Genomic DNA, 26,393 nt, shown 5'->3' with positions numbered 1-26,393 from the left:
TATTACATCCAGGGGAGAATGACTGCTCCTCACAAGTTGACAGACCGCGGTACTGCAGGTATTGTTTCCAGAAAACAGGATACCCATTACACAGAATTGGGAAATGGCGATCTCCGTGGTCAATATTCATGGTATACAGTGCACTCGGAAATTATTCAGATCCCTTGACTTTTTCCACATTTTGTTACGTTACAGCCATATTCTAAAATTGATTAAATAAATCAAAAATCCTCATCAAATCTACACACAATACCTCATAATGACAGAAATATCTTATTTACATAAATATTCAGATCCCTTGCTATAAGACTCGAAATTGAGATCAGGTGCATCCTGTTTCCACTGATCATCTTTGAGATGTTTCTTCAACTTGAGTGGAGTCCATCTGTGGTAATTTCAATTGATTGGACATGACTTGGAAAAGCACACACCTGTCTATATAAGGTCCCACAGTTGACAGTGCATGTCAGAGCAAAAACAAAGCCACGAGGTCGAAGGAATTGTCCGTAGAGCTCCGAGACAGGATTGTGTTGAGGCACAGATCTGGGCAAGGGCACCAAAAAATGTCTGCAGCTTTGAAGGTCCCCAAGAACACAGTGGCCTCCATCTTTATTAAATGGAATAAGTTTGGAACCACCAAGACTCTTCCTAGAGCTGGTCGCCCAGCCAAACTGAGCAATTGGGGGAGAAGGGCCTTGTTCAGGAGGTGACCAAGAACACGATGGTCACTCTGAGAGATCCAGAGTTCCTCTCTGGAGATGGGAGAACCTTCCAGAAGGACAACCATCTCTGCAGCACTCCACCAATGGCCAGACGGAAGCCACTCCTCAGTAAAAGGCACATGGCAGCCCTCTTGGAGTTTGCTTAAAGGCATCTAAAGAATTGTCAGACCATAAGAAACAAGATTCTCTGGTCTGATGAAATCAAGATTGAACTCTTTGGCCTGAATGACGAGAATCAAGTCTGGAGGAAACCTGGCACTATCCCTACGGATAAGCATGGTGGTGGCAACATCATGCTGTGGGGATGTTTTTCAGCGGCAGGGACTGGGAGACTAGTCAGGATCGAGGGAATGATGAACGGAGCAAAGTACAGAGAGATCCTTGATGAAAACCTGCTCCAGAGAGCTCAAGACCTCAGACTGGGGCGAAGGTTCACCTTCCAACAGGTCAACGACCCTAAGCACACAGCCAAGACAACGCAGGAGTGGCTTCAGGACAAGTCTCTGAATGTCCTTAAGTGGCCAAGCCAGAGCCCAGACTTGAACCCGATCAAACACTTCTTGAGAAACCTGAAAATAGCTTTGCCACGACGCTCCTCATCCACCCTGACAAAGCTTGAGAGGATCTGCAGAGAAGAACGGGAGAAACTCCCCAAATACAGGGGTTTCGAGCTTGTAGCGTCATACCCAAGAAGAGTCCAGGCTGTAATCGCTGTCAAAGGTGCGTCAACAAAGGGTCTGAATACTTATGCTTTGACATTATGGGGTATTGTGTGTAGATTGATGAAGAAAAAACCCCAATTCAATCCATTTTAGAATAAAGCTGTAACTAAACAGAATGTGGAAAAAATCAAGGGGTCTGAATACGTTCTGAATGCACTGTATAAAAAAATCAGCAAACACAATCATGGTACCAGTAATTGCTTCAATTTCACCAGATGTCTTTCACCAGATGTATGTTCTTGAACCGATTACTTTAAAATCCCTCAGCCTCAGTACCTCGTCAGCCTTCAACTTGAGAAAGTCAATAAGAGGGCACAATACTGAGCTACTCTGCAACGTCACTTCCTAGAGTAGCTCAAATTGTGTATCTAATGTTTCCAACAACTCCTCCACGAAGCAAGATGGTGACACTTCCTGATATTCTTGCGCAACTGAGCATTCTCATCGGAAACAATGAAATGACGTCATCGATGGCTTCGTCTATTTTTGTTATACCGTCTATGATTACATCAGAGTAAACGTAACATTAAAATTGGGGTTCTAGACAATGCTGTAATGCAGCATTACATCACTGCTGAAACATTACGCCTTAAGCCGCTGGCTGTGACAGAAAACCAGAACCATTAGGAATGTAGGTCAGAGGACCAGAAGGGGTTAAATGCACTTCATTGGCAGAATTGACCAGTCATAAAAGGCTTTTAGATGCATCTGTCTCTTCTTTTCATTGCTAAAGCACAGCTGAGTGGTTCCTCTGTGGTTCCTCTGTCCTTGTTGGCACATGTAGTCTTTTTTGGTCTATACAAATCAGCTATATTTAAAGATCTGTATTCCTAGAACTGCAGGTAGCGGCAGGTAGTCTAGTGGTTGGAGTGTTGGGTCAGTAACTGAAAGGTTGCTAGGTCAAATCCCAGAGCTGACAAGGTAAACATCTGTCGTTCTGCCACTGAACAAGGCAGTTAACCCACTGTTCCTAGACCGTCTTTGTAAATAAGACTTTGTTCTTAACTGACTTGCTTAGTTAAATAGAAAAAACTGCAAGTCATCCCAGAAAGCACAGACTATAGGCTACACATCCCTTGTATATATGTATAAACTCCTTGTGTAGGCCTGTCTGTGCTAAATTACCTTACACACATAAAACAACTGAGAAAATATCTTCAGCTCAATAATAAATTAGGTCTTTGAATCAATGTTCATTCAAACCACAGGGCTGGTAACCTCAGGGCCCCCCAGATAGGAAAATGTGTAGAATTACAAGAAATTTGTTTTTAAACTGCTAAATATTTAGCTCAGCCTCATGGCAAATTGTGAACAAAATCAGACGATGAGCTATAAAACAGCAAATAAAGATCTCTGCCTCATGACAAAAATGTGTAGAATAGCATTACTAAACAGCACACTTTTCTTTATGCACCATGGCACAATGTGTTGAAATGCAGTAAGTTAGCTGATTCCCCACTCCAAAAACCCCCCAAAGTCGGTGCCCTGTGGCCCCAAACGCAGTAGCCCGGTGCTGGTTACCGAGAAGGCCTACATTACTGCCATCTCATTTAGAAAAGACCGCTGAAGAATGACAGCCACTATTTGCAGGTTCAGAATACAGTGGTGAGATAAATCCATAAGTGCATAGTAGTTTGCCAAACCACGACCCGGTTAACCTGTAATGAAAGTATTCCCCCATAGTTCTCCTGGCCTGGGCATGCTCAGTACAAAAACTTTTTGGGGAACGGTACAGATGGAAATCCATGAACGTAACTGACATGACTGCTTTGAATCAGAGAGGCATGTTTGTTCTACGTAATACATTTGTATCTTAACATTCACCAACGTTGTGTCAGTGTCCGTCCTTTTGCTGAACGCGGCCCTGGTTCCCAGTGTCCCTCGTACCTCGAATTGTCCCTACCTATGTGAAGCTTGCCACCATAACGATTAGCCACAATAGTGGAATTTGCAGTTTGCCTATAAAATAAAAATCCCTCATTGAAAGTGATGCATATGGATACAAATAGTGGAATCACGCCATATTTGGCCTAGATAATGTTAAACAGGGTTGGAATTTTTTTTTACATAATTCAAGATTAAATACAATATTAATTAGTTTAATACAATATTAATTTGTTTGACAATAAACAGGAAAATCTGTTAAAATCCCACTATGGACGTATCAGACAGAATAATTGCATTGGGGACATACTTATATGCACTGTACAGCCTTCCCTATGGACTGCACCCATGAAATGGGGTATCAGGCTACTCAGTGAAACCGACAGAACACAATTCTCAAGAGTTTGACCCCAATGCAATTCTGCAGTCTGATACATCCATAGCATGAATGAGAGATTAGCCCCCCTAAATGTAACAAACAACAAACTTTGGAGGGGTCTCTAAATAATGCTAATTTAACTATTCTTCTATTTGTTCAAAAATGCTATGGTAAATATGAAAATAAAAGCTTACAAATTAAACAAACATCCCCACCTCTATGTCATGGTTTAAACCGTATATTTCTACATAGCTGCACATGGCTGCACGGTCTAGCTGTCCACTAATGGTTCACTAACTGTCGACTAATGCCTCCCTGCCCATCCAACATTTCCTCATCTCCCACCCCTTCTAATGCAATTATCCCCGATGTGTGTCCCTCTTTTTCCCCTGCCCCACTACAAAGTTTCTCCCTGCAGGCAGTCACTGAGTCCGAGGTGCTAAAGGAGCTCCTTCAACTTGACCCCCTCCTTTCTAGGGAGGTTCCCATGGCTTGAAAGGCAGCCACAAATTGTCCTTAATTTAAAGGGGGAGATCAAGCTGATCCTAACTGTTATAGGCCGATTTATATTTTGCCCTGTTTATCAAAAGTGTTGGAAAAACTTGTCAATAATCAACTGACTGGCTTTCTTGATGTCTATAGTATTCTCTCGGTTATGCAATCTGTTTTCCGCTCAGGTTATGGATGTGTCACTGCAACCTTAAAGGTCCTCAATGATGTCACCATTGCCTGAGATTCTAAGCAATGTTATGTTGCTATTTTTATTAACTTGGCCAAAGCTTTTGATACGGTAGACCATTCCAATCTTGTGGGCCGGCTAAGTACTATTGGTGTCTCTAAAGGTTCTTTGGCCTGATTTGCTAACTACCTCTCTCAAAGTGTGCATTGTATAATGTCATAAAATCTGCTGTCTCAGCCACTGCCTGTTACCAAGGGAGTACCCCAAGGCTCAATCCTAGGCCCCACGCTCTTCTCAATTTACATCAACAACATAGCTCAGGTAGTAAGAAGCTCTCTCATACACTTATATGCAGATGATACAGTCTTATACTCAGCTGGCCTCTCCCCGGATTTTGTGTTAAATGCTCTACAACAAAGCTTTCTTAGGGTCCAACAAGCTTTCTCCAACCTTAACCTTGTTCTGAACACCTCCAAAACAAAGGTCATGTGGTTTGAATGCCCCTCTCCCCACAGGTGTTATTACTAACTCTGAGGGTTTAGAGCTTGAGGTAGTCACCTTGTACAAGTACTTGGGAGTATGGCTAGACGGTGCACTGTCCTTCTCTCAGCACATATCAAAGCTGCAGGCTAAAGTTCAATCTAGACCTGGTTTCCTCTATCGTAATCGCTCCTCTCTCACCCAAGCTGCTAAACTAACCCTGATATAGTTGACCATCCTACCCATGCTAGATTACGGAGACAAAAATGTAAATAAATCAAATGGTGTTGGAGAATTCTAGTGGCGCTGTTTACTCAGTAGTGCTGAATTTCAGCCTCAGCTGAGCTTCTTTAAATCAATCAAATGTATTTCTAAAGCCCTTCTTACATCAGCTGATGTCACAAAGTGCTGTACAGAAACCCAGCCTAAAACCCCAAACAGCAAGGAATGCAGGTGTAGAAGCATGGTGGCTAGGAAAAACTCCCTAGAAAGGCAAGACCCTAGGAAGAAACATAGAGAGGAACCAGGCTATGAGGGGTGGCCAGTCCTCTTCTGGCTGTGCCGGGTGGAGATTATAACATGGACAAGATGTTCAAATATTCATAGATGACCAGCAGGGTCAAATAATAATAATCACAGTGGTTGTAGAGGGTGCAACAGGTCAGCATCTTAGGAGTAAATGTCAGTTGGCTTTTCATAGCCAATCATTCAGAGTATCTCTACCGCTCCTGCTGTCTCTAGAGAGTTGAAAACAGCAGGTCTGGGACAAGTAGCACGTCCGGTGAACAGGTCAGGGTTCCATAGCCGCAGGCAGAACAGTTGGAACTGGAGCAGCAGCATGACCAGGTGGACTGGGGACAGCAAGGAGTCATCAGGCCAGGTAGTCCTGAGGCATGGTCCTAGAGCTCAGTTCCTCCGAAAGAGAGAAAGAAAGAAAGAAAGAAAGAGAGAAAGAAAGAGAGAAAAAGTGAGAGATAATTAGAGAGAGCATACTTAAATTCACACAGGACACCGGATAAGACAGGAGAAATACTACAGATATAACTGACTGACCCTATCCACCCGACACATAAACTATTGCAGCATAAATACTGGAGGCAGAGACAGGAGGGGACGGGAGACACTGTGGCCCCGCCCCATCTAACGTTTAAACATATAGATTTCCTTTGTACTTTCTCATTTCCGCCATTTGTTTGCCATGCATCCTTGATAAAAATAGCCTTGATTCCAATGCATTAGCTGTATCAGTTGATTCATCATCGTTGCTTTTGTCAGTCAGCTGTTCAGAGAACTCACTGCTTTGTTTTTCAGGTGTGCGCGGGTATTGGAGCTCTCCTTGCTGTCTGTGGTCAGAAGAGTAGCCCATTTATTTAGCTTTATTATTTTCTATCAATATTTGTTGTCTTCCCCGGAACAGCTGATGATGATCGACAATATCAGTAGACAACTAGCCTATAGCTAGACACCAATATGCATCCAATCCATCCAACAAGTATACGTTAATGACAGTAGGCCTATAGTTGACTCTTTTGGTTAGACGCATTTGATTTTGCAATGCCACAGGCCTACATTATTTTGTGTGCTCATGAAAACAGTTTTCACGGTGAAACATAATGAAATGTTACGTTGGTATAGTAACACTTACAGTGGATTTTCTGAGATCTCCAAGATTCAGGTATCGTACAGAGTTTAAGTTCAATGTTTTAGAGTGCTACTTTTTTTCACCGCGACCGGCAATCAGAGTTTACCCAACTATTTTTTTTTACCACTACATCACTTGCTACTGGTAGGTCTATTTGACGTTCATGGTAATACACAATAGCCTATACAAGTAAATTAACTGTGTGTTAGGGTGACCATCACGTTTTTCCAGGGACAGTTTCAGACCCATTTCAGGTGTTCCGACTTTTCAGGCTACAAATAAGGTCAATTTGTCAGCATGATGCATCAATTAACGTAGACGTAATCAATGGCAATCACCGAATGTCATTAGACTCACTTTTTGGTGTTTTGTAAACAGATGTTGATTTCCATTCATCAAATGGTGTGAGTATACATGCAGTTTGGATGCTGGAATTATTTTGGAGTAGACAAACATGCATAACAGGTAACCTACTTTTTGAAGTGATTTGTTTGACAATTATGACTGGTTGTGTTCATGCCAAAAAGGTCATACGTTTACCGTTAAATTATGTATTTGTTATTAGGCCCATAACTTCTTTTTTTTTAAAGACCCCCGAATGTCACAGTTGAATTCACACTCTGACTGGATCGCCCCGCTTCCCGCCTGTCTACCAGAGTCCTAGCTTAAAAATGGACTAATTGTAGTATAAAGAGGGGTTCCGATGGAATGTAGGAAGGGCAACATGCAGGAACACCCCGAATTGCTGGGCGCAAATGCACCCTTCTCGAGATGGAGAACAACAGATCCCGGTGACCCAGTGGCATGTATTCATGGAGGCCAAGGGAAGCCAGGCTTCCACAAAACATTTACCAAGAAAAAATGACCAATACTAAATAATTTATCTTTTGTCTCTCTGAGGTTTCATAATTGTCCTTCCATTTGCAAGAGGCTGAATGTATCTCAATGGAGAAAGCATCCGGGCAAGCGAAACAGCGCCCCTCTGTCTCTGTATGTGTAGCCCATCTATCTGATGCTGTCTGGTCAAAAAGAGTATGATGTTGTTGCTGCCCTTTGCATTGAATGCAAGGGGAGCCAGCGAGCATTTGGCCTCCCTTGATATTTAAAAGAAAATACAATAATATCCAAACAGCTTTGAGCTAAACTGAGTGAGCTAAACTGTGAACGGTCCTGGCACACCAAAAAAAAGTGTCAAGGGAAGCCAGTTTATATTTTGCTTCACACCAATGACACCACATCAAGACAAATGTAATTGACAGAAAAAACATGTGAATTGTGTCATCTTGTTGTGTTGTTGTCCTCAGGTGACTAGCTAAAATTGTCCCTTTCATAAATTAGCCATGGACTGAGATAGGGATTTGGACTTGTGGTTTTGCTTAATTATCCGTACTGGCCAATGATTATGATGTTAATTCTGATCCAACCATAAATTCATACATTGTGCCTCTGGCCTGAGACAATTGAAGTTCAAAATGTAGCTAGATGTAGGAGGCAAATGTTAAACCTCTCTGGGGTAGGTGGGACGCAATCGTCCCACCTGGCCAATAGCCAGGGAAAATACAGAGCGCCATATTCAAATAAAATTATATAAAAATCTAACTTTCATTAAATCACACATGTAAGATACCAAATTAAAGCTACACTCGTTGTGATTCCAGCCAACATGTCAGATTTCAAAAAGGCTTTTCGGCGAAAGCATAAGATGCTATTATCTGATGATAGCGCAACAGTAAACAAAGAGAGTAGCATATTTCAACACTGCAGGCACGACACAAAACGCAGAAATAAAAATATGATTCATGCCTTACCTTTGACGAAATGATTTTGTTGGCACTCCAATATGTCCCATAAACATCAAAAATGGTCCTTTTGTTCTATTAATTCCATCGATATATATCCAAAATGTCAATTTATTTGGCGCGTTTCATCCAGAAAAACACAGCTTCCAACTTGCGCAACGTCACTACAAAATATATCAAAAGTTACATGTAAACTTTACCAAAACATTTCAAACTACTTTTGTAATACAACGTTAGGTATTTTTAAACGTTAATAATCGATCAATTTGAAGACGGGATGATCTGTGTTCAATACAAAAAGAAAGCAAACTGATGCAACTTTTTTGGTAATGTGCCTCTCTCAAACAATTTACTTCAAGTGACCCTCCTTTACGATGGCCGTACTTCTTCATTACACAAAATAATAACCTCAACCAATTTCCAAAGACTGGTGACATCCAGTGGAAGCGGTAGGAACTGCAACCAAGTCTCTTAGAAATCTGGTGTCCCAATGAAAATTCATTGAAAAGACAGTGACCTCAAAAAAATAAAAATTCTGAAAGGTTTGTCCTCTAGGTTTTGTCTGCTACATAAGTTATGTTATGCTCACAGACATGATTCAAACAGTTTTAGAAACTTCAGAGTGTTTATCCAAATCTACTAATAATATGCATATCTTATATTCTGGGGATGAGTAGAAGGAAGTTGAAATTGGGCACGCTATTCATACAAAAGTGAAAATGCTGCCCCCTATCCCAAATAAGTTTTAAGTAGCTGGCTAATCGTTTCCCATGAAAGGAAGTTAGGCTAGCGATCAAGCATTTTAGCCAGGTAGCCTAGGACAACAAACACTAAAAGTGTGCACTGCGTAACAGAGTCATTGAATCTATTCTGTGTTTTCTTATTGTCTTGGCCTCGTGCAAGTCACGTGGCAAGTCATATGAACGAGCCGGTTATATAGAGCAAACAACGCAAGTATCACAACACATCGGTTGTAATATGTTTTTTCCCTGGCTTGGCTTCCTCAGTGACTTCACTCATGCGCCACAACTGCGGTGACCATAGCAACGAAATAAACAAAAAAATTCAACATGTGAATAAAGTGAATAGTTATAACACCATAAGCATTCATAAAAAGTATTTAAAGGCAAGATAAATTATTAACTCAAAATGAGATTAGAAAACATTGATTTGTTATTGTTAGACGTGACTCTGTAAACCTATAATCATACAATTGCACAGTCAGCTAACTTAGATGATCTGTTACAAGTACGTGCTGATTTATCACCACGAAGGCTACTTTGTGTTGAGCGTGTTGGAATGGGAATACGCCTCAACCAATGAAAACTTTTCGTGGGCGGGGCCGGCACGGGCCGAACCCTCCTCGTTACATGTGCTGCAGCGACGGGTACTTGCTCCGGTGCGCACGCGGCATTTCTTTGCGCTCGGAACAATGGACAAGGATACAGGTGGAGAAAACATAGACGAATTTCGAGAGAATTTCATATAGGCTACTGCAGTTTAGGCCTACAAAATAGGCAATTCGGTCACGGATGTGTTTTTTTTATACTGTGTATATTACACATTTACTTTGTTTAGCAATGCATTCTAAAAATGTTGGACCATTTTGCGAATGTCTTCCATTTCAGGTAAGATATCTATAGCACACGATTGAAACAATTCTTAATTTGATAACCATACTGTGTTGGTGATATAGCTTAAAACCGAGGCAAACATATTCAGGAGAATATATCTACCCATGAACTTTAGTGCGCAAAGTTCCAAACGCATTCTTGAAGGTTTCCAAAGTACCCTATATTTTCAGAGGGACGTGCCTACGGTGCCTTCGGTGGTATCCGTATGTTATGGTTATTTGCATCGCACCACCAGTTTTGAGGGTTTAAACATTAGAAAAGTTATGGGGAACGATTTACTTGGACTACATATCCATACCGCATGCATTACACATCTATAAGCATTTCATGAAGGTCCCAAAGGTTAATTAAATATATCTATATCGCATTCATAGCATACTATGCAATATCTCATATTTAGGTATCTTAATATATGCACTATTACAACGGATCATCATTAGGCTGTTCTCAAACTTGTGCTTCTGCCATACCAGTTAGTGAATATGCCAAAAGGCTAAACCACGTTTTGAAAACTATGCTGATATAGCTGGCCTGTACCAGCTCCATTTCCCCCACTGGCCAGAATAGGCCGGTGGCCAGAATAGGCCAGTGACTTAACTTCTTCTCACTGAAGGTCAATGGTGCGTGAAGAACACCTCAGGGTTGAATCCCCAAGGCACATTTTACGGATCAAATCGTGTAGTTGAGGGTAAAAACTATTTCGTAACTAATTTATAGCCCTCCACATCACAATCAAGTTGGTCATGCTGGTCTATAACGCACACACGAAAGGTCTATGTATGAATTCTATGAAGTCAAAGTAATGTCATCTATTTTCCCATTCATAAAGCATTTATAGCTAAGCACATCATGGTAATTAATGGTGCAGTTTGCCACTCTGATCTATAACACCAACATTAAAGGTCAATGTTAGAATTAATGCCATTTCTATTTTTCCATTCATATAAACATACCTCACTTATCAAAAAAAAAAAGACACAACACAAAATTTTAAGCCTAAAGGAAACATGAACATTTTCTAGATGAAGCATATTAAACAATTGCTGAGGACTTCGCTGAAGAATCCTACTATTGACATTTTATAGGTTTACTTTTTCTTGAATAGATTTAACAAAGATTCACATTCAAAGCATTACAATTAAATTCCCCATTTCAGACTCATAGCATTAACTATTTAAGTGAGTAAAACATACTAACACAGGGTGGTAAAGCTAGTAGCTAGCATTTCCCCATTGTTCACTAATGTAGCTAGCTGCTAGCTAAGCCCTTGCCCTGGCAATGTCAACACTTAAAACTCATCAAATATTTAGTTAACAATGGTGGCTATCTCATAATTTGAAAGTGATGTTCTGGAACTATTGTAAAATTTCAACCAGTAGTTTTGAAAGTGGTGATCACAAGCCAAAACGGGCCCCCGTATTTTGTGTACTTCGTCATCCAATTGCCTACTACATCATCAATTTCGTATAATATGTTAAGTATTTAAAACATTTCTGCAATTTCATATGATATGTTACGAATCAAATTCGTACAATATGTTACATATTTTGTCACGTTCCTGACCTGTTTTCTCTTGTTTTTGTATGTGTTTAGTTGGGGTGGGCATTCTATGTTTTGTGTTTCTATGTTTAGGTCATTGGTAATTAGCCTTATATGGTTCTCAATCAGGGACAGGTGTTTGACGTTTCCTCTGATTGAGAACCATATAAAGGTAGGCTGTTCACACTGTTTGTTTGTGGGTGGTTGTCTTCCGTGTCTGTGTCTGAGCACCACACGGGACTGTTTTGTTTGTTCGTTTGTGTAGTCTGTACCTGTCATGCGTTCTTCGTGTATATGTAAGTTCGTTTGTTCAGGTCTGTTGACTTCGTTTATTATTTTGTAAATTCTCAAGTGTGTTTAGTTTTCGTCTTGTTTAATAAATATCATGTCATGCTGCGCTTTGGTCCAATCCCTACTCCTCGTCTTCGGACGAAGAGGAGGAGGACAACCGTTACATATTTGTTGTACTTAAGATCCCGACTGCATCTTTAAGACTTTTTACAACAGGACAAATTAAGAGACAGAAACATTGGGATTGTTCAACATTGCAGCCGACAGTGCAGTCGACGGCCGACTGACTGATCTACAAAGAACCTTGCATCATAAATAACTACTCATTATTATGTGTAGATCAGTCAGTCACAATTTACCCATTATACATTACAATTTGGACCCTTTCGAACACAGCCATCATGACATTCTTTCAATATTGTCTGCACCAAAGATGATCAATTATATTGACAAGATAGTCGAGTGACCGCTCTAGCAATGGAAATATATGTCTTCAAATATGGAAGGCAGGCGGGAGGAGGCAGGAGCCTCCACCTGCAGATTATGCACCCTGATGCCGCCTGGTCTGCGAATCGTAAAGCGCATGCGCCTCAGATGATATTTTTGTATCTCAATTGGTATGTGTGCCCAACCTGAACTCGCAACGTGTTCCAGGGCATCAGTGTGCTACGCACATAACAGTTTTGCTTCCATCCATCTTTTGCCCCAACCTGGGCTCGAACCGGCAATCATCTGAACACATCAACAACTGCCTCCCACTAAGCATTGTTACCTATCCACAAAAGCCACAGCCCTTGCAGAACTACTTCAAGCTCTCATAGCGAGTGACGTCACCAACTGAAACGCTACTAGCACACAGCACTAACTAGCCAGCCATTTCACACCGGTTACACTTACCTCCCTTTGACCTCCTTCTCCGCAGCCACCTCAGCAGCTGGGCAGAGCCCAATTGAGTTATCTGTTAGCATCAATGTAAAAGTATACATATGATGTCATCTATTGAAACGCTTCTAGCGCGCAACGCTAACTAGCTAGCCATTTCATACTGGTTACACTTTCAATATCAATCTTTGTTAAATATATTGAACAAAAATATTATTGCAACATGTAATAATTTCCAAGATTTTACTGAGTTATAGTTCATATAAGGAAATCAGTCAATTTAAATAAATTCATTAGGCCCTAATCTATGGATTTTACATGACTGGGAATACAGATTTGTATCTGTTGGTCACAGATACCTTAAAAACAATGTAGGGGTCTGGATCAGAAAACCTGTCAGTATCTGGTATCACCACCATTTGCCTCATGCACCGTGACACATTTCCTTCGCATTGCGTTGATCAGGCTGTTCATTATGGCCTGTGGAATGTTATCCCACTCCTCTTCAATGGCTGTGCGAAGTTGCTGGATATTGACGGCAACTGGAACACGCTGTCGTACACGTAGTTCCAGAGCATCCCAAACATGCTCAATGGGTGCCATGTCTAGTGAGTGTGCAGGCCATGGAAGAACTGGGACATTTTCAGCTTCCATGAATTGTTTACAGATCCTTGCGACATGGGGCCGTGCATTATCATGCTGAAACATGAGGTGACGGCGGTGCATGAATGGCACGACAATGGGCCATCGACAAAATGAAATGTTTTCGTTGTCTGCAGCTTATGCCTGCCCATACCATAACCCCACCGCCACCATGGGGCACTCTGTTCACAACGTTGACATCAGGAAACCGCTCGCCCACTCAATGCCATATACGTTGTGAGGCCAGTTGGACGTACTACCAAATTCCCTAAAACGATGTTGGAAGCGGCTTATGGTAGGGAAATTAACATTCAATTCTCTGGCCACAGCTCTGGTGGACATTTCTGATTTTTGGTTCCAACTTCCGGGTCTTTGTGAGATGCAGATAGGTGAACGGATGATCTCCATGTGTGTGGTTCCCACCGTGAAGCATGGAGGAAGAGGTGTGATGGTGTGGAGGTGCATTGCTGGTGACACTGTTTGGAAGCTTTTTATTCACTATGTTGGTTGGGTCGGGGTGTGACTAGGGTGTGCCATCTAGGTGTTTGTGTGTCTATGTTGGCATGTTATGGTTCCCAATCAGAGGCAGCTGTTTATCGTTGTCTCTGATTGGGGATCTTATTTAGGCAGCCATTTCCCCTTTGTGCGTTGTGGGATCTTGTCTATGGATAGTTGCATGTCAAATGATAGTCCCACTAATCACAAACCAGATGGGATGGCGTATCGCTGCAGAATGCTGTGGTAGCCTTGCTGGTTACGTGTGCCTTGAATTCTAAGGCAAAGGGTGGTTACTTTATAAATATAAAATATATTCTGATCTGTTTAACACTTTTTTGGTTACATACACTAAGTTGACTGTGCCTTTAAACAGCTTGGAACATTCCAGAAATTATGTCATGGCTTTAGAATATTCTGATAGGCTAATTGACATCATTTGAGTCGGTTGGAGGTGTACCTGTGGATGTATTTCAGGGCCTACCTTCAAACTCAGTGCCTCTTTGCATGACATCATGGGAAAATCAAAAGAAATCAACCTCAGTCTCAGAAAACAAATTGTAAACCTCCACAAGTCTGGTTCATCCTTGGGAGCAATTTCCAAATGCCTGAAGGTACCACGCTCATCTGTACAAACAATAGTACGCAAGTATAAACACCATGGGACCACACAGCCGTCATACCGCTCAGGAAGGAGACGCGTTTTGTCTCCTAGAGATGAACATACTTTGGTGCGAAAAGTGCAAATCAATCCCAAAACAACAGCAAAGGACCTTGTGAAGATGCTGAAGGAAACAGGTACAAAAGTATCTATATCCACAGTAAAATGAGTCGTATATCGACATAACCTGAAAGACCGCTTAGCAAGGAAGATGCCACTGCTCCAAAACCACCATAAAAAAGCTAGACTACTGTTTGCAACTGCACATGGGGACAAAGATTTCACTTTTTGGAGAAATGTCCTCTGGTCTGATGAAACAAAAATAGAACTGTTTGGTCATAATGACCATCATTATGTTATGAGGATAAAGGGGGAGGCTTGCAAGCCGAAGAACACCATCCCAACTGTGAAGCACGGGGGTGGCAGCATCATGTTGTGGGGGTGCTTTGCTGCAGGAGGGACTGGTGCACTTCACAAAATAGATGGCATCATGAGGGAGGAAAATTATGTGGATATATTGAAGCAACATCTCAAGACATCAGTCAGGACTTAAAGCTTGATCGCAAATGGATCTTCCAAATGGACAATGACCCCAAGCATACTTCCAAAGTTGTGGCAAACGGCTTAAGGACAACAAAGTCAAGGTATTGGAGTGGCCATCACAAAGCCCTGACCTCAATCCTATAGAAAATGTTTGGGCAGAAATGAAAAAGCGTGTGCGAGCAAGGAGGCCTACAAACCTGACTCAGTTACACCATCTCTGTCAGGAGGAATGGGCCAAAATACACCCAACTTATTGTGGGAAGCTAGTGGAAGGCTACCTGAAACGTTTGACCCAAGTTAAACAATTTAAAGGGCAATGCTATCAAATACTAATTGAGTGTATGTAAACTTCTGACCAACTGGGAATTAGATGAAAGAAATAAAAGCTGAAATAAATCATTCTTTCTACTATTATTCTGACATTTCACATTCTTAAAATAAAGTGGGGATCCTAACTGACCTAAGACAGGGAATTTTTACTAGGATCAAATGAAAACCGAGTTTAAATATATTTGGCTAAGGTGTATGTAAACTTCCGACTTCAACTGTTTACAACAAATATATATGGGGGATTGGAAATGATGCAGCCAATAACATTGATGGAAGGTACAATCTATCTGCAATATCAATACCCTCACCCTAAAAAGAATAAGGCAGACGGAGTTTCAGACGGCACTCTATCCCCGATCTTCCAAAGTGAAAGTGGCGTATTTGTTTGTTTGATGCGGAGATAGAGCAGTGTTTGAACTAGGGCTAATGTAGTCCATGGGTGAGGAATGGAGCTAGACCTGCACCGACCTCTATGGTGCGTAAAGTATGCAATGTCTCCTGTCACTCCCAACTTCGGTAGGACTATCAGGACAATCTACCCTTCCAATGAGTTCTTGCATTAGAAAGCAAAATAGAAACCACTTAAACTAAACGCAGAACTGTTTGGACAGCCGAACAGTCGGCAGTCAGTTCCTCTACAGTACTTCCAGTAAATCTGCTTAAGGGATTTCGCTAGCTGACATCCTCTGTTCTCTGGAACTGGTTGACATAACGGTCTGTTGTATGACTGTCTGTTATGTATAGCTGCAATTGCTGCCCGTCTGTATCTGCTCTCAGCCACCATTTCCAGCGTCTGCCTGAGGATGTGTGTTGTTCCCCCAGGGCTGGTGGCGGTACTGCTGACTGTACTCCAGTGGGCAGGGCGAGGCCTCCCTTCTCCTGTCAGGCCCATCTGTGACCCCCGCGTTCTGGACCGCTTCATCATGGAGGCCCGCGACACAGAGATCGCTCTGGTGAGACACTGACTGACTGGGAGTAACCACCACTAGATGGACCTGGGCAACTTTTACATGTCTGGAAAATGTCACATTAGAAGTGAAATGGATGAGGATATTATTACAGTGTATTATGTATGGAGACAATTCATCTTTATTTGTGTGTCTGATCTTGCTCTAACTGTCAATCTGTCTTGCCTTCTTTCCCTCACGCAGCGAGGTTGCAAGGCAGGGTGTGGCGTAACAGGCAGCTTCGTGGTTCCACTGACCAACGTTGACTTTGTGGTATTGGAGACAAAGGATGTGAGTACCTGTCTATCAGTTAAATACCTACTGTACATGAATAGCACAAGCCAGGGTCATATAGTATAGAGAGAAGCGTTTGGCCCATTTCCTCTGGTTTCTCTACACTGAGTAAACAAAACATTAAGAACACCTTCCTAATAAGAGCTGCAACTCCTTTTGCAGAACAGCCTCAATTTGTCATGGTATGGACTCTACGAGATGTCGAAAGTGTTTCACAGGGATGCTGGCCCATGTTGACTCCAATGCTTCCCACAGTTGTGTCAAGTTGACTGGATCTATTTTGGGTGGTGGACCATTCTTGAGACACACGATAAACTGTTGAGTGTGGAAAAACCCAGTTCTTGACACACTCAAATCTTCAATCTGCCCATACCGTAACCCCACCTTCACTATGGGACACGGTTCACATTGACATCAGCAAACCGCTCGCACACACAACGCCATACACGTTGTCTACGGTTCAATCTTTTGTCTTGCCCATTCACCCTCTGAATGGCACACATACACAATCCATATCTCAATTGTCTCAAGGCTCAAAATCCTTCTTTAACCTGACTCCTCCCTTCATCTGAAATCAATAAGGGATATTGGCTTTCACATGGTCAGTCTGTCATGGAAAGAGCCTGGTCAGTCTGTCATGGGAAGAGCCTGGTCAGTCTGTCATGGAAAGAGCCTGGTCAGTCTGTCATGGAAAGAGCCTGGTCAGTCTGTCATGGAAAGAGCCTGGTCAGTCTGTCATGGAAAGAGCCTGGTCAGTCTGTCATGGAAAGAGCCTGGTCAGTCTGTCATGGAAAGAGCCTGCTCAGTCTGTCATGGAAAGAGCCTGGTCAGTCTGTCATGGAAAGAGCCTGCTCAGTCTGTCATGGAAAGAGCCTGGTCAGTCTGTCATGGAAAGAGCCTGGTCACTCTGTCATGAAAAGAGCCTGCTCAGTCTGTCATGGAAAGAGCCTGCTCAGTCTGTCATGGAAAGAGCCTGCTCAGTCTGTCATGGAAAGAGCCTGCTCAGTCTGTCATGGAAAGAGCCTGGTCAGTCTGTCATGGAAAGAGCCTGGTCAGTCTGTCATGGAAAGAGCCTGGTCAGTCTGTCATGGAAAGAGCCTGCTCAGTCTGTCATGGAAAGAGCCTGGTCAGTCTGTCATGGAAAGAGCCTGCTCAGTCTGTCATGGAAAGAGCCTGCTCAGTCTGTCATGGAAAGAGCCTGCTCAGTCTGTCATGGAAAGAGCCTGCTCAGTCTGTCATGGAAAGAGCCTGGTCAGTCTGTCATGGAAAGAGCCTGCTCAGTCTGTCATGGAAAGAGCCTGGTCAGTCTGTCATGGAAAGAGCCTGCTCAGTCTGTCATGGAAAGAGCTCTGGTTCAGACAGATCTGTGTTGACGACCGCATTTGTGTGTCCTGTATGAACTATATTTAGGGGGTAGATCAGCTTTAATATTGATAGATTGTGGCTTCTATCAATGTAATTGTCTGCATTATTTCCAATCCCCCATATATTATTGTCAATAATAATACAGTACCATTCAAAAGTTGTTGTTATTTTTACTATTTTCTACATTGTAGACTAATAGTGAAGACATTAAAACTATGCCAAGAGTGTGCAAAGCTGTCATCAAGGCAAAAGGTGGCTACTTTGAAGAATCTCAAATCTGAAATATATTTTGATTTGTTAAATACTTTTTGGTTACTACATGATTCCATGTGTGTTATTTCATAGTTTTGATGTAGAAATGTATAAAATAGTAAAAATAAAGAAAAACCCTTGAATGAGTAGGTGTGGCCAAAGTTTTGACTGGGACTGTATATATATATTTTTTTAAAGATCTATTTTTTCCTTTATTATTTTTCCTTAATTCTACCACCCTATCCCCTAATTGGAGTTAACTAATGGACAACAACACTTATTAGGCTTCTACTTCCAGCTTATACATACTATATTCATTTTACGGACACAATGTATTTTACAATAGTTATCTATTTCATCATTTTTTAATCCTTCAGCTACCCTCAAACCCTCCCATCTACCTCTTAACACCATCTAGTTCTATTTGCCATATATTTTTTAACTGTGCTGTAATTTTTCACAAACATTCTGAAATGTTCTATTCTCACAGTTTTACAGATTGTAAATGAAATATAATTTTTTTTGCTAAAAGGGGGTAGATGTCTGCTCTTTTGGGTAGAGCAGACATTTCCATATATTTCTGTTAGCTGCATGTGTGACATAACTCCAGCATTCATTTTTATGATATCATTATCAAAGATTAAACCGTTTTTAAACATTTCGTCGCCCAACATTTTTTAAAATCAATTTGTATATTTGAGTTGAACCATAGTATTTGTTGTAATATTTGTGTTGTTTTTTCCCGGTGGATTAAACTGAAATTGCAACCAGCTGTCTACGGCTTGTTTTAAAAAAAGCAATATTTTGGAGATGATTTCATTTTCAAATGACCAAAAGTGAGAGGTTGTAATCTGAATAAAGGAAAAGTCCTGTATGAACTTACATTGAGTCCATTGAGCTCTCTCTGCCAATACATTTATTTCCGTACAGTGTACCCATTAATACTGGAATACATTGGCCCAAATGTGCATGGTTCTTTTGCTATATATGGCAAATGTATAATGCCATATTCAGGGAGCTTTGTTTTATCGTATGTGTTTATGTAATGTGTAATTTGTGTGTGTATTCCCAGACTGAGGAGCAGGCTCTGGAGGTCCAGTCAGGGCTGTCTCTGTTTGGCCAGGCCCTGGGTGCTGTGAGGGAGTCAGTGAGCCGTGCTGCCGTAAAGAGCCTCATCGACAGCAACAAGAGCAACATCCACAGCCTGGGCCAGGTGCTGCGCAGCCTCCACATCAAGGTGACTCACTGAGGACTGTGAGTGTCTCGTCTACAGCATGACCAGTGGATGGGACTGTGGTGTGAACAGGGGTTCCGTGTGGCTCAGTTGGTAGAGCATGGTGCTTGTAATGCCAGGGTTGTGGTTTCGATTCCCACGGGGGACCGGTATGGAAAAAGTATGCACTCACTGCTGTAAGAGTGTTTACTAATATGTAAACAGTTTGTTATGTAAGACCAGGAGATGTTCCTGGTCTGATCAATTGACCAGGGAAAAACTCCTGTTCCTTTTTATTGGATGTGTCTCAGTGTGCACATACTGTTCCTCCACAGCAGAGAGCCTAGTTATAGACTGGAGTTCTTGGAAAGATCATGGACCATGGGTACAGTCAGACGTTCCTCTCCCCTCAGCATGCCACCAGCTGCCTGCTGTGCTCTGTTTGCTTCTCACTCAGAAGCCAGTAACTTTTCAGGGTAGGGCAGTTCAGTGACTGAGACGGCATTGAGCAGGCCAGACATAGCAGTGGGGGTTATGGAAAGGGAACAGAATGTGGCTTCTATTTGGCTGCATACCGTTTTGGCATGGAGTAGCGGGGCGGGAAGAAAACCTGGAATAGAACCCCTTCCACAGAACAGATGAGTGGTGCTTTCTTTTTAGGGTTTGTATGTTAACCCTTGTCCTTCCTCTCATCCATTGAACAGGACCTGTCTCTCTCTCAAGTGCCAGCAGTAGGTGACTCAGGGACCAGGAAGGTGTCGTCCCTATCTGAGCTCCTCCGTGTCCACACCAACTTCCTACGGGGGAAGGTTCGCCTGCTGCTCACCAACGCACCTGCCTGTCAACAGAACAGCACGTGATTGGAGCTTTCCCTGAAGACAGAGGCTGTGATTGGACCGTTCTTTAGAGAGAGGATGAGATCATTGGACTTCTGCTGAAATCTCTGAATGGACTTCCAAGTATGGAATGTGTAGACAAGGTTGTTGTTGACTGGATAGAAACTGGTGGGAAAGTCAGTTGATGTGGTTGGAGCTGATGAGAAACCATGAACGAGTGAGAGAGAAAAAAACGTCACTTCTACAACTCATTGACCTCATCGGTTCCTAGTACTACCTGTCAGTACCACAATGAGCTCTGATGCATGCAGCGGGAATAAGCTACAGACAGTACCCGCTAGGCACAGACGTCAATTCAACATCTATTCCACGTTGGTTCAACTTCATTTCATTGAAATGATGTGGAAACAACATCGATTCAACCAGTTTGTGCCCAGTGGGTACAGATCATATGAGAAGATGATATATAAAGTCCTAAATCCAATGATTCGATTTTTCATTTTATTTATACATTGTCTTAAAATGTCTTTTTGTATAACTTTTGTGTTATAAATCTCTATTTTCATAAACGAGTGTGTCCTTTGAAGTCTTTGAACCATATTTTATGAATGATGCTCTAACATACTGTAGTCAGTGTTTGTGTGTTCATGTAATATGCTTGTCAGTACTGTTATAATTCAGACAATGTATTAGTCACTTCTCACTGTGTGCTCTCTGCACTCAGACTGTCTGCGTGGCCCTCCCTCCGACTTACACTGTCTTTGGGGTCAGAGTAGGCATTGTAATTTCACCACCATGCAGCACGCACAGCTCTCTGGCCTAGCAAGCAGAGCACTGAGTCTGAGATCAGTTCCTAGTGGAGACCGTTCTGGACTCTGCTGCCCTCTGCTGGATAGACCTTGGCATCGCTGCCCTACTTATGCCCTGGTTATACAAAGAACAGAACCGGCTCTATGGCTCTTAAAATATCATCGTGAAATCATCTCATGTGTATATAGACCTAGTCATTTTCGCAAAAAACTAAACAAAAGAACACCAATCAAAGAAGATCAGTAATGTCAACTTGGGTAATCATTAATCAGATTAGCAACCACTCACAGATTAGCGATGATAAATCATTGGATATTGTGTGTTAATAGAAAATAGGGAGGCAAATATGATAATTTGTTTAAGGATATCTTTTTAATGTTCTCCAGTTCAGACACACAACATACAGTGTGTCATAGCCTCTATATGAAATATTAACGTCATTCTTTAAACCCGTTCGTTATGCTTCCTTACAGTGTCTCAATCCTCCAGTAGGTTACGGATTCCAGACTAAATGAAAATAGACACAAACAGGTGCAAGTCTTTTTCGGCAACCCAGCGCGAACCTTGGAAAAGTAGAGATTTGCATCTTTGCAATGTTTTTTTGTTTGTAACATTGAGCCAACGCCAGACTGTAGTGTCACCGTGTAAACAGGTGAGAGTGTGCTTCCAGTCTGTTGGCTGTCATATCCCCGGCATCTCAAATGGACAGCAAACAGGTGAGCTGATATTCCAGAAAATGACTTAAACAGTGTGCATTGCAGACATAATAGTAAAGGATAGCAAAGCAACCACAACCGTCAGTCTGAAACAAGACTGAAGAGTACTAAGGTGTTGACAACATACTGTACCTGCTCTAAGCTATTCGGTAATACTATGTCACTTCTCAGGACAGTGATGGTCACTAACAATTACCAACAGCACCACCATCAAGATTCAAGTTCCCTTGTTTTGTAGGTTTGGGTTGAGCAGTTTCAAACCATGCCTATCTCTACCATTATCACTACCTTCCTCTACCTCTACCATTATCACTGCCTTCCTCTACCATTATCACTGCCTTCCTCTACCATTATCACTGCCTTCCTCTACCATTATCCCTGCCTTCCTCTTCAGTCTCTCTCTCTATCGCTCTCCCTTTATCTTTCTCTCTGTATCCATATTCTCTCTCTAAAGCTGCTATCTATGCAGCTCTTACCATTGGCCACCTAACAGATGCAAAATAACTCATCTTAAATGAATTGTCATTCCAGACAAAAGCTGTCTTCATGATTGATGTGGCAGTTGACAAAATGTGCAAGTAATGCCGACCTCCCCCAGAACCCCACCCACGTCCAGTATGTTCCTTCTACCCTAGAGAAACCTGAGCCATATCCCTGTCCCTACTGCTATTTATGTTGAACTCAACCATGCTATGATTTTAGATGTAGTTTTCATTCACAGATCATTCATGTATGTTAATAACTGTCTATATGTGCCCATAACTTGTTGCACTTTGACCTTGAAAATCTAAGATATGAAAGAAAATCAAACAACAAGAGCTCAAATCAGCCGTCTGAACTTGCACCTGTTGTCACAAAGGAAAGATTTGGCCCTTCACTCATAAACCAAACCATAAACATAATATTTACAAATACCAGTTTGTTCTCTTAGACTTTAAAAAAATGTACAGTTTGTTTCCCATGTGTGTTTTGTTCTTTTTCTGAGTCCCGGTTCTCTGTCCAGTCCCCTGTGATGGACCCCAGTCTATAACCCCGGAGTGTGATCATCATCATCCCAAAACAAGACAGGAAATAAAACAGGAAAAACATCCCGCTAGTTTTGTTGTTTGTGTTATATGTGAGTAATGTTTATCAAATGTTTTTCTACTCAAGTTGTAGAATGCATCCTCTGTGCATCGTCGACATGTCAGGTGCCTGCTGAAGATTCGTCTCCATTGTTGTTTTCAATGTCAATGTTTTCCTAACGTTGTCTCAACTTCGGTAACAGTTTTTTTTCTCATGAATGTCCAGAGTTTGTCGTGTCCCTGTGTTCAGTTGTGCAGTTGAAAGATCTGAAACGTGCGTACAAGGTTTTTTCACCTTTGACCTACAGTATGTCAGTCTGAGCCCCCTTCATACCCCCTGCCCCTCAACAACAGAGAGAATCTCAGAACAACAGAAGAGATGAAAAGACTGACATATCCAGTATCCAGAAACCTGTAGCACGCAGCTAAAAGTCCACTGAGGAGAGGATAAGAGTGCTTAAAACTAAGATAATTGTTCAAAGACAACCCTCATTTCCAGGAAAATATTTAGAATTATATCCATTTTTACCATTGAGGCAATTCACGTGAAATATGACATTTTCACGATTGAAAAACTAGTATTAGCCTATCATGGATAAACACTGCAAGCTGATGGAGTGGTAAAGTCCACCAACATTTTTTACAGAGGAATGATCAAAGACAATCTTCAGTTGAGACGGTAACGCGATGACCGTGCAACACTTCACAGCTGAAGTAATGAGAGAAAGAGTGAACTAAAAAGAGAGGTGGGGGAGACGGGGCTTCAAACAGTCTCTCAGGGCGGCAGGTGCTTGTGGCACGGCCTCAGTGATAAGAAATGAAAAAATAAAGGACATATTTGTTCTTCTTGTTCTGATCAATATTCATCCCCTGATTCCTCTTTTGAAGTACCTACAGAATAGAACAGTTTTCTTCATGAAGTGCACAAAGTTCAGCAGATATAAAAAACTAAAAGAAATTACTTTTCAAGAAGAAAAGAAAACAACAATAAGAAAACAAGGCCAAACATAAAAATAAACAAGCTTTCCACTCCGATGTCCGTGCTCCGTTTAGAAGAAAAAAAATCATGCAAAAGATCCCAGACAGCAAACCAGTTATGAATCTTAATATTCTCTTTATATTTTTACAAGGATATATTCAGTCTTTTCCCCCTTTGAGTAAAGCCCAGCCACAGTGCAACACTGAATGCATGAAAAAACAAAACAAAGTGCGATAGATCAAAAAGAAAGATGAAACATTTGGCACTTTTTTGATGGTAATTCCTTGTGTAAGATCAAGTCAGGATGGGCCTCTCTTGGTGGTCCATTGGACCCTCATTGAGAGAGGAGCGTTATCACAGTTCTTGGCACCAAGAATGCTGGTAAAAACGAGATATCAGAATATCACTTTTTTCATTCATATCCTTACAATTTATCAATAATACATAATTTACATTTATGTGTTTGTATAAAAGACTCCACAGAGGAAAAAAAGGAGTCATGAAGTGGTTTATTTGAGAGAGAAAGGAGGATGAAAATGAGACTGGGAGGATTGTGTGAACGTTGTGATCAAGAGCTACAGGAACAGACAGGAAGAGAAAGTGAGTGGGAGGCAGAGAAGAAGAGAAGCAGTAATATGGGTTGAGAGAGAGAGAGAGAGAGGAAGATAGACAGAGTGAGAGAGAGGAAGAGAGTGAAACACCCAGATTGTACAGACATATGAACAGGTTGGAGGATGTGTGATAGAGATGTGTTAGTTGTAATGATGGGTCTTTGTCCCAGCAGTCCACAGCCTGAGTTAGACTGAGCCATGTGTCCCAACGGTAGGGGGTGACAGCACAGCCTCATGGGGAGATTGACAGAGAACAGAACAACAGAGAGAAAAAAAGAAAAAAACAACACAGAAAAAGAGTCCCAGGAAAAAGCTGGAGGATAATCCCAGTGAGAGAGAGAAAGAACAGGGGGGATCCATCTGTGGTGTTTGTTTGTATCTCTGCTGAACCAGAGGTTGTGCCTCGTCCTATACGCGGGTGGTGGAGTGTTGGTGTGGCAGGGCGTTGTTGCTGTGGCCAGGGGTTGGGGTGGTGGAGGGGGCCGGGGCGGGGGGGTAGGTGTTGAAAGGGTGGAGGGGCTGCATGCCGCTGATGGTGCTTGGGATCATGGTAATGGTGTTGGCCGTCATCAGCGGCACGTCCTCCGGTGCCCGCCGCAGGGCCAGCGTGTAGTCTGGTGGGCCCACCTGTGCCCGTAGAGGGTCCAGGTCACCGTGGAGACCCCGGGAAGGGAGGGGCGTGCCGATGCCGTGCTCCATCTCCACCCTCTGCTGCTTCATCTGCAGGGACATGAGCTCTTCCTCCTGGCTCAATGCCAGGTCGTTGTGGGACGGGGCGCCCACCATTCCCATGCCCATGGTGGTGCCTATGCCGCGCTGTGGGGACAAGCGGCGGTGGCGTCTCTGCAGCAGCTCGTGGCGTTTGTCCCGCTTGTAGTAGAGGGCTGCGAAGGCCAGCACGTTGAGGAAGAGCAGCGAGGCGCCCACCGCCACTGTCACACTCAGCTCCGTGGAGTAGTCCCTTATCTCGTCGGGAAACGGGTTGCGGCGGGGCGGCTCGGAGGGGTCTGGCTCGGGTTCGGGGGGGTTGGTGGATATGACAGGGTGGCGGGTGGAGCGTGCCCCAGGGGGACCAGGCCGGTGGACGCGGGGACCTCCTCCTCCAGGCGGCAGGCGGGTGGTGATGGGGTAGATGTCCTCATGCATGGAGTGCAGGTGAGGCACCAGCTCCAGCCAGAAGGCCACTTTGTTGGCCCGGTAGTTGTCCCTGACGCGGGGCTTCAGGCCGATGTGGAGGTACTGCTTGTCCTTGGAGCTGAACTTGGTCCAGATGACCTCCTCAAAGCGGTTGGGCTTGGTGTGGATGAACTTAGTGTCCTGGGGTACAGGCAGGTTGGGATCCCTTATGGGAGGGAGTGAGAGAGAGAGAGAGAGAGACGAAAAGATTATCACAAGTATTGAGCATGTACTGTATGCATCTGATAAAGCATGTTTCTAATTTGATATCTCAATGCTGTGTCTAGGTCCTGTCTAAGTCCAGTACTGACCCGGTCTTGGCAAAGTTGGTCCAGTACGTCATGACCACAGCGCTGAGCATGACGTCGTTCTTGGAGAAGTTACAGGGGAACAGGTCGGTGGCTCCCACCATTGGGACCCCAAACACGTAGGGCAGCTCATCCCCGTGGGCCGCGTCTGCCCACTCTGGCCGGGCCTCCGTCTGACAATGGTGGTGGAAGGTGTAGAAGTAGACAGGAGACTGGAACTCAGCGTGCAGCTTGGCTGTGGCCACCGCTGGCGCCACCCACTGGTGATCTGTGAACAGTGCCAGCAGGGTCTTCCTCCTCATGTCTCCGTTGTCCCTGTCGGCCCAGTCTGTGTACATGAACTTTATGGTCTCCCTCAGGATGTCCTTACCTGGAGACAGAGACAGACCGAGAGCAATAGAGAGAGCAAGCAAAAGAGATTAGAGAGAGACACAGAACGAGGGTGGGAGAAAGAGACAGAGAGAGAAAGGGGGGAGAAACAGAGCGAGAGAGGGGAGA

General features: G+C 42.9%; 2 protein-coding genes across 3 annotated transcripts in view; one reads left to right on the top strand and one right to left on the bottom strand.

Annotated features, from left to right (window-relative positions):
- The first annotated feature begins 9,700 nt into the window (after window positions 1-9,700).
- On the top strand, window positions 9,701-20,800 carry LOC129868860 (erythropoietin-like). Its single transcript, XM_055943174.1, has 5 exons — window positions 9,701-9,935; window positions 16,147-16,277; window positions 16,476-16,562; window positions 19,255-19,419; window positions 20,100-20,800. Exons 1-5 carry the CDS (start codon window positions 9,920-9,922, stop codon window positions 20,253-20,255), a joined length of 555 nt encoding a protein of 184 aa, XP_055799149.1. The 5' UTR covers window positions 9,701-9,919; the 3' UTR covers window positions 20,256-20,800.
- Window positions 20,801-21,394: 594 nt separating this feature from the next.
- Window positions 21,395-26,393, bottom strand: part of LOC129868859 (neuroligin-2-like) — a 77,310-nt gene continuing 72,311 nt past the window's right edge. For both annotated transcript variants that reach the window (XM_055943173.1, XM_055943171.1), the window contains 2 exons: window positions 25,899-26,265; window positions 21,395-25,753 (listed from right to left, as the gene is read on the bottom strand). In XM_055943173.1, the coding sequence (XP_055799148.1) occupies window positions 24,820-25,753; window positions 25,899-26,265 (1,301 nt within the window). In that variant the 3' untranslated portion in view covers window positions 21,395-24,819. The remainder of the gene's footprint in view (window positions 25,754-25,898; window positions 26,266-26,393) is intronic.

This window comes from Salvelinus fontinalis, chromosome 13 (genome assembly GCF_029448725.1).
Source record: "Salvelinus fontinalis isolate EN_2023a chromosome 13, ASM2944872v1, whole genome shotgun sequence".
Taxonomy (NCBI): Eukaryota; Metazoa; Chordata; class Actinopteri; order Salmoniformes; family Salmonidae; genus Salvelinus; species Salvelinus fontinalis.
Note: the sequence above shows the minus strand (reverse complement) of the source record. Positions and strands in the feature narration are given on the sequence as shown.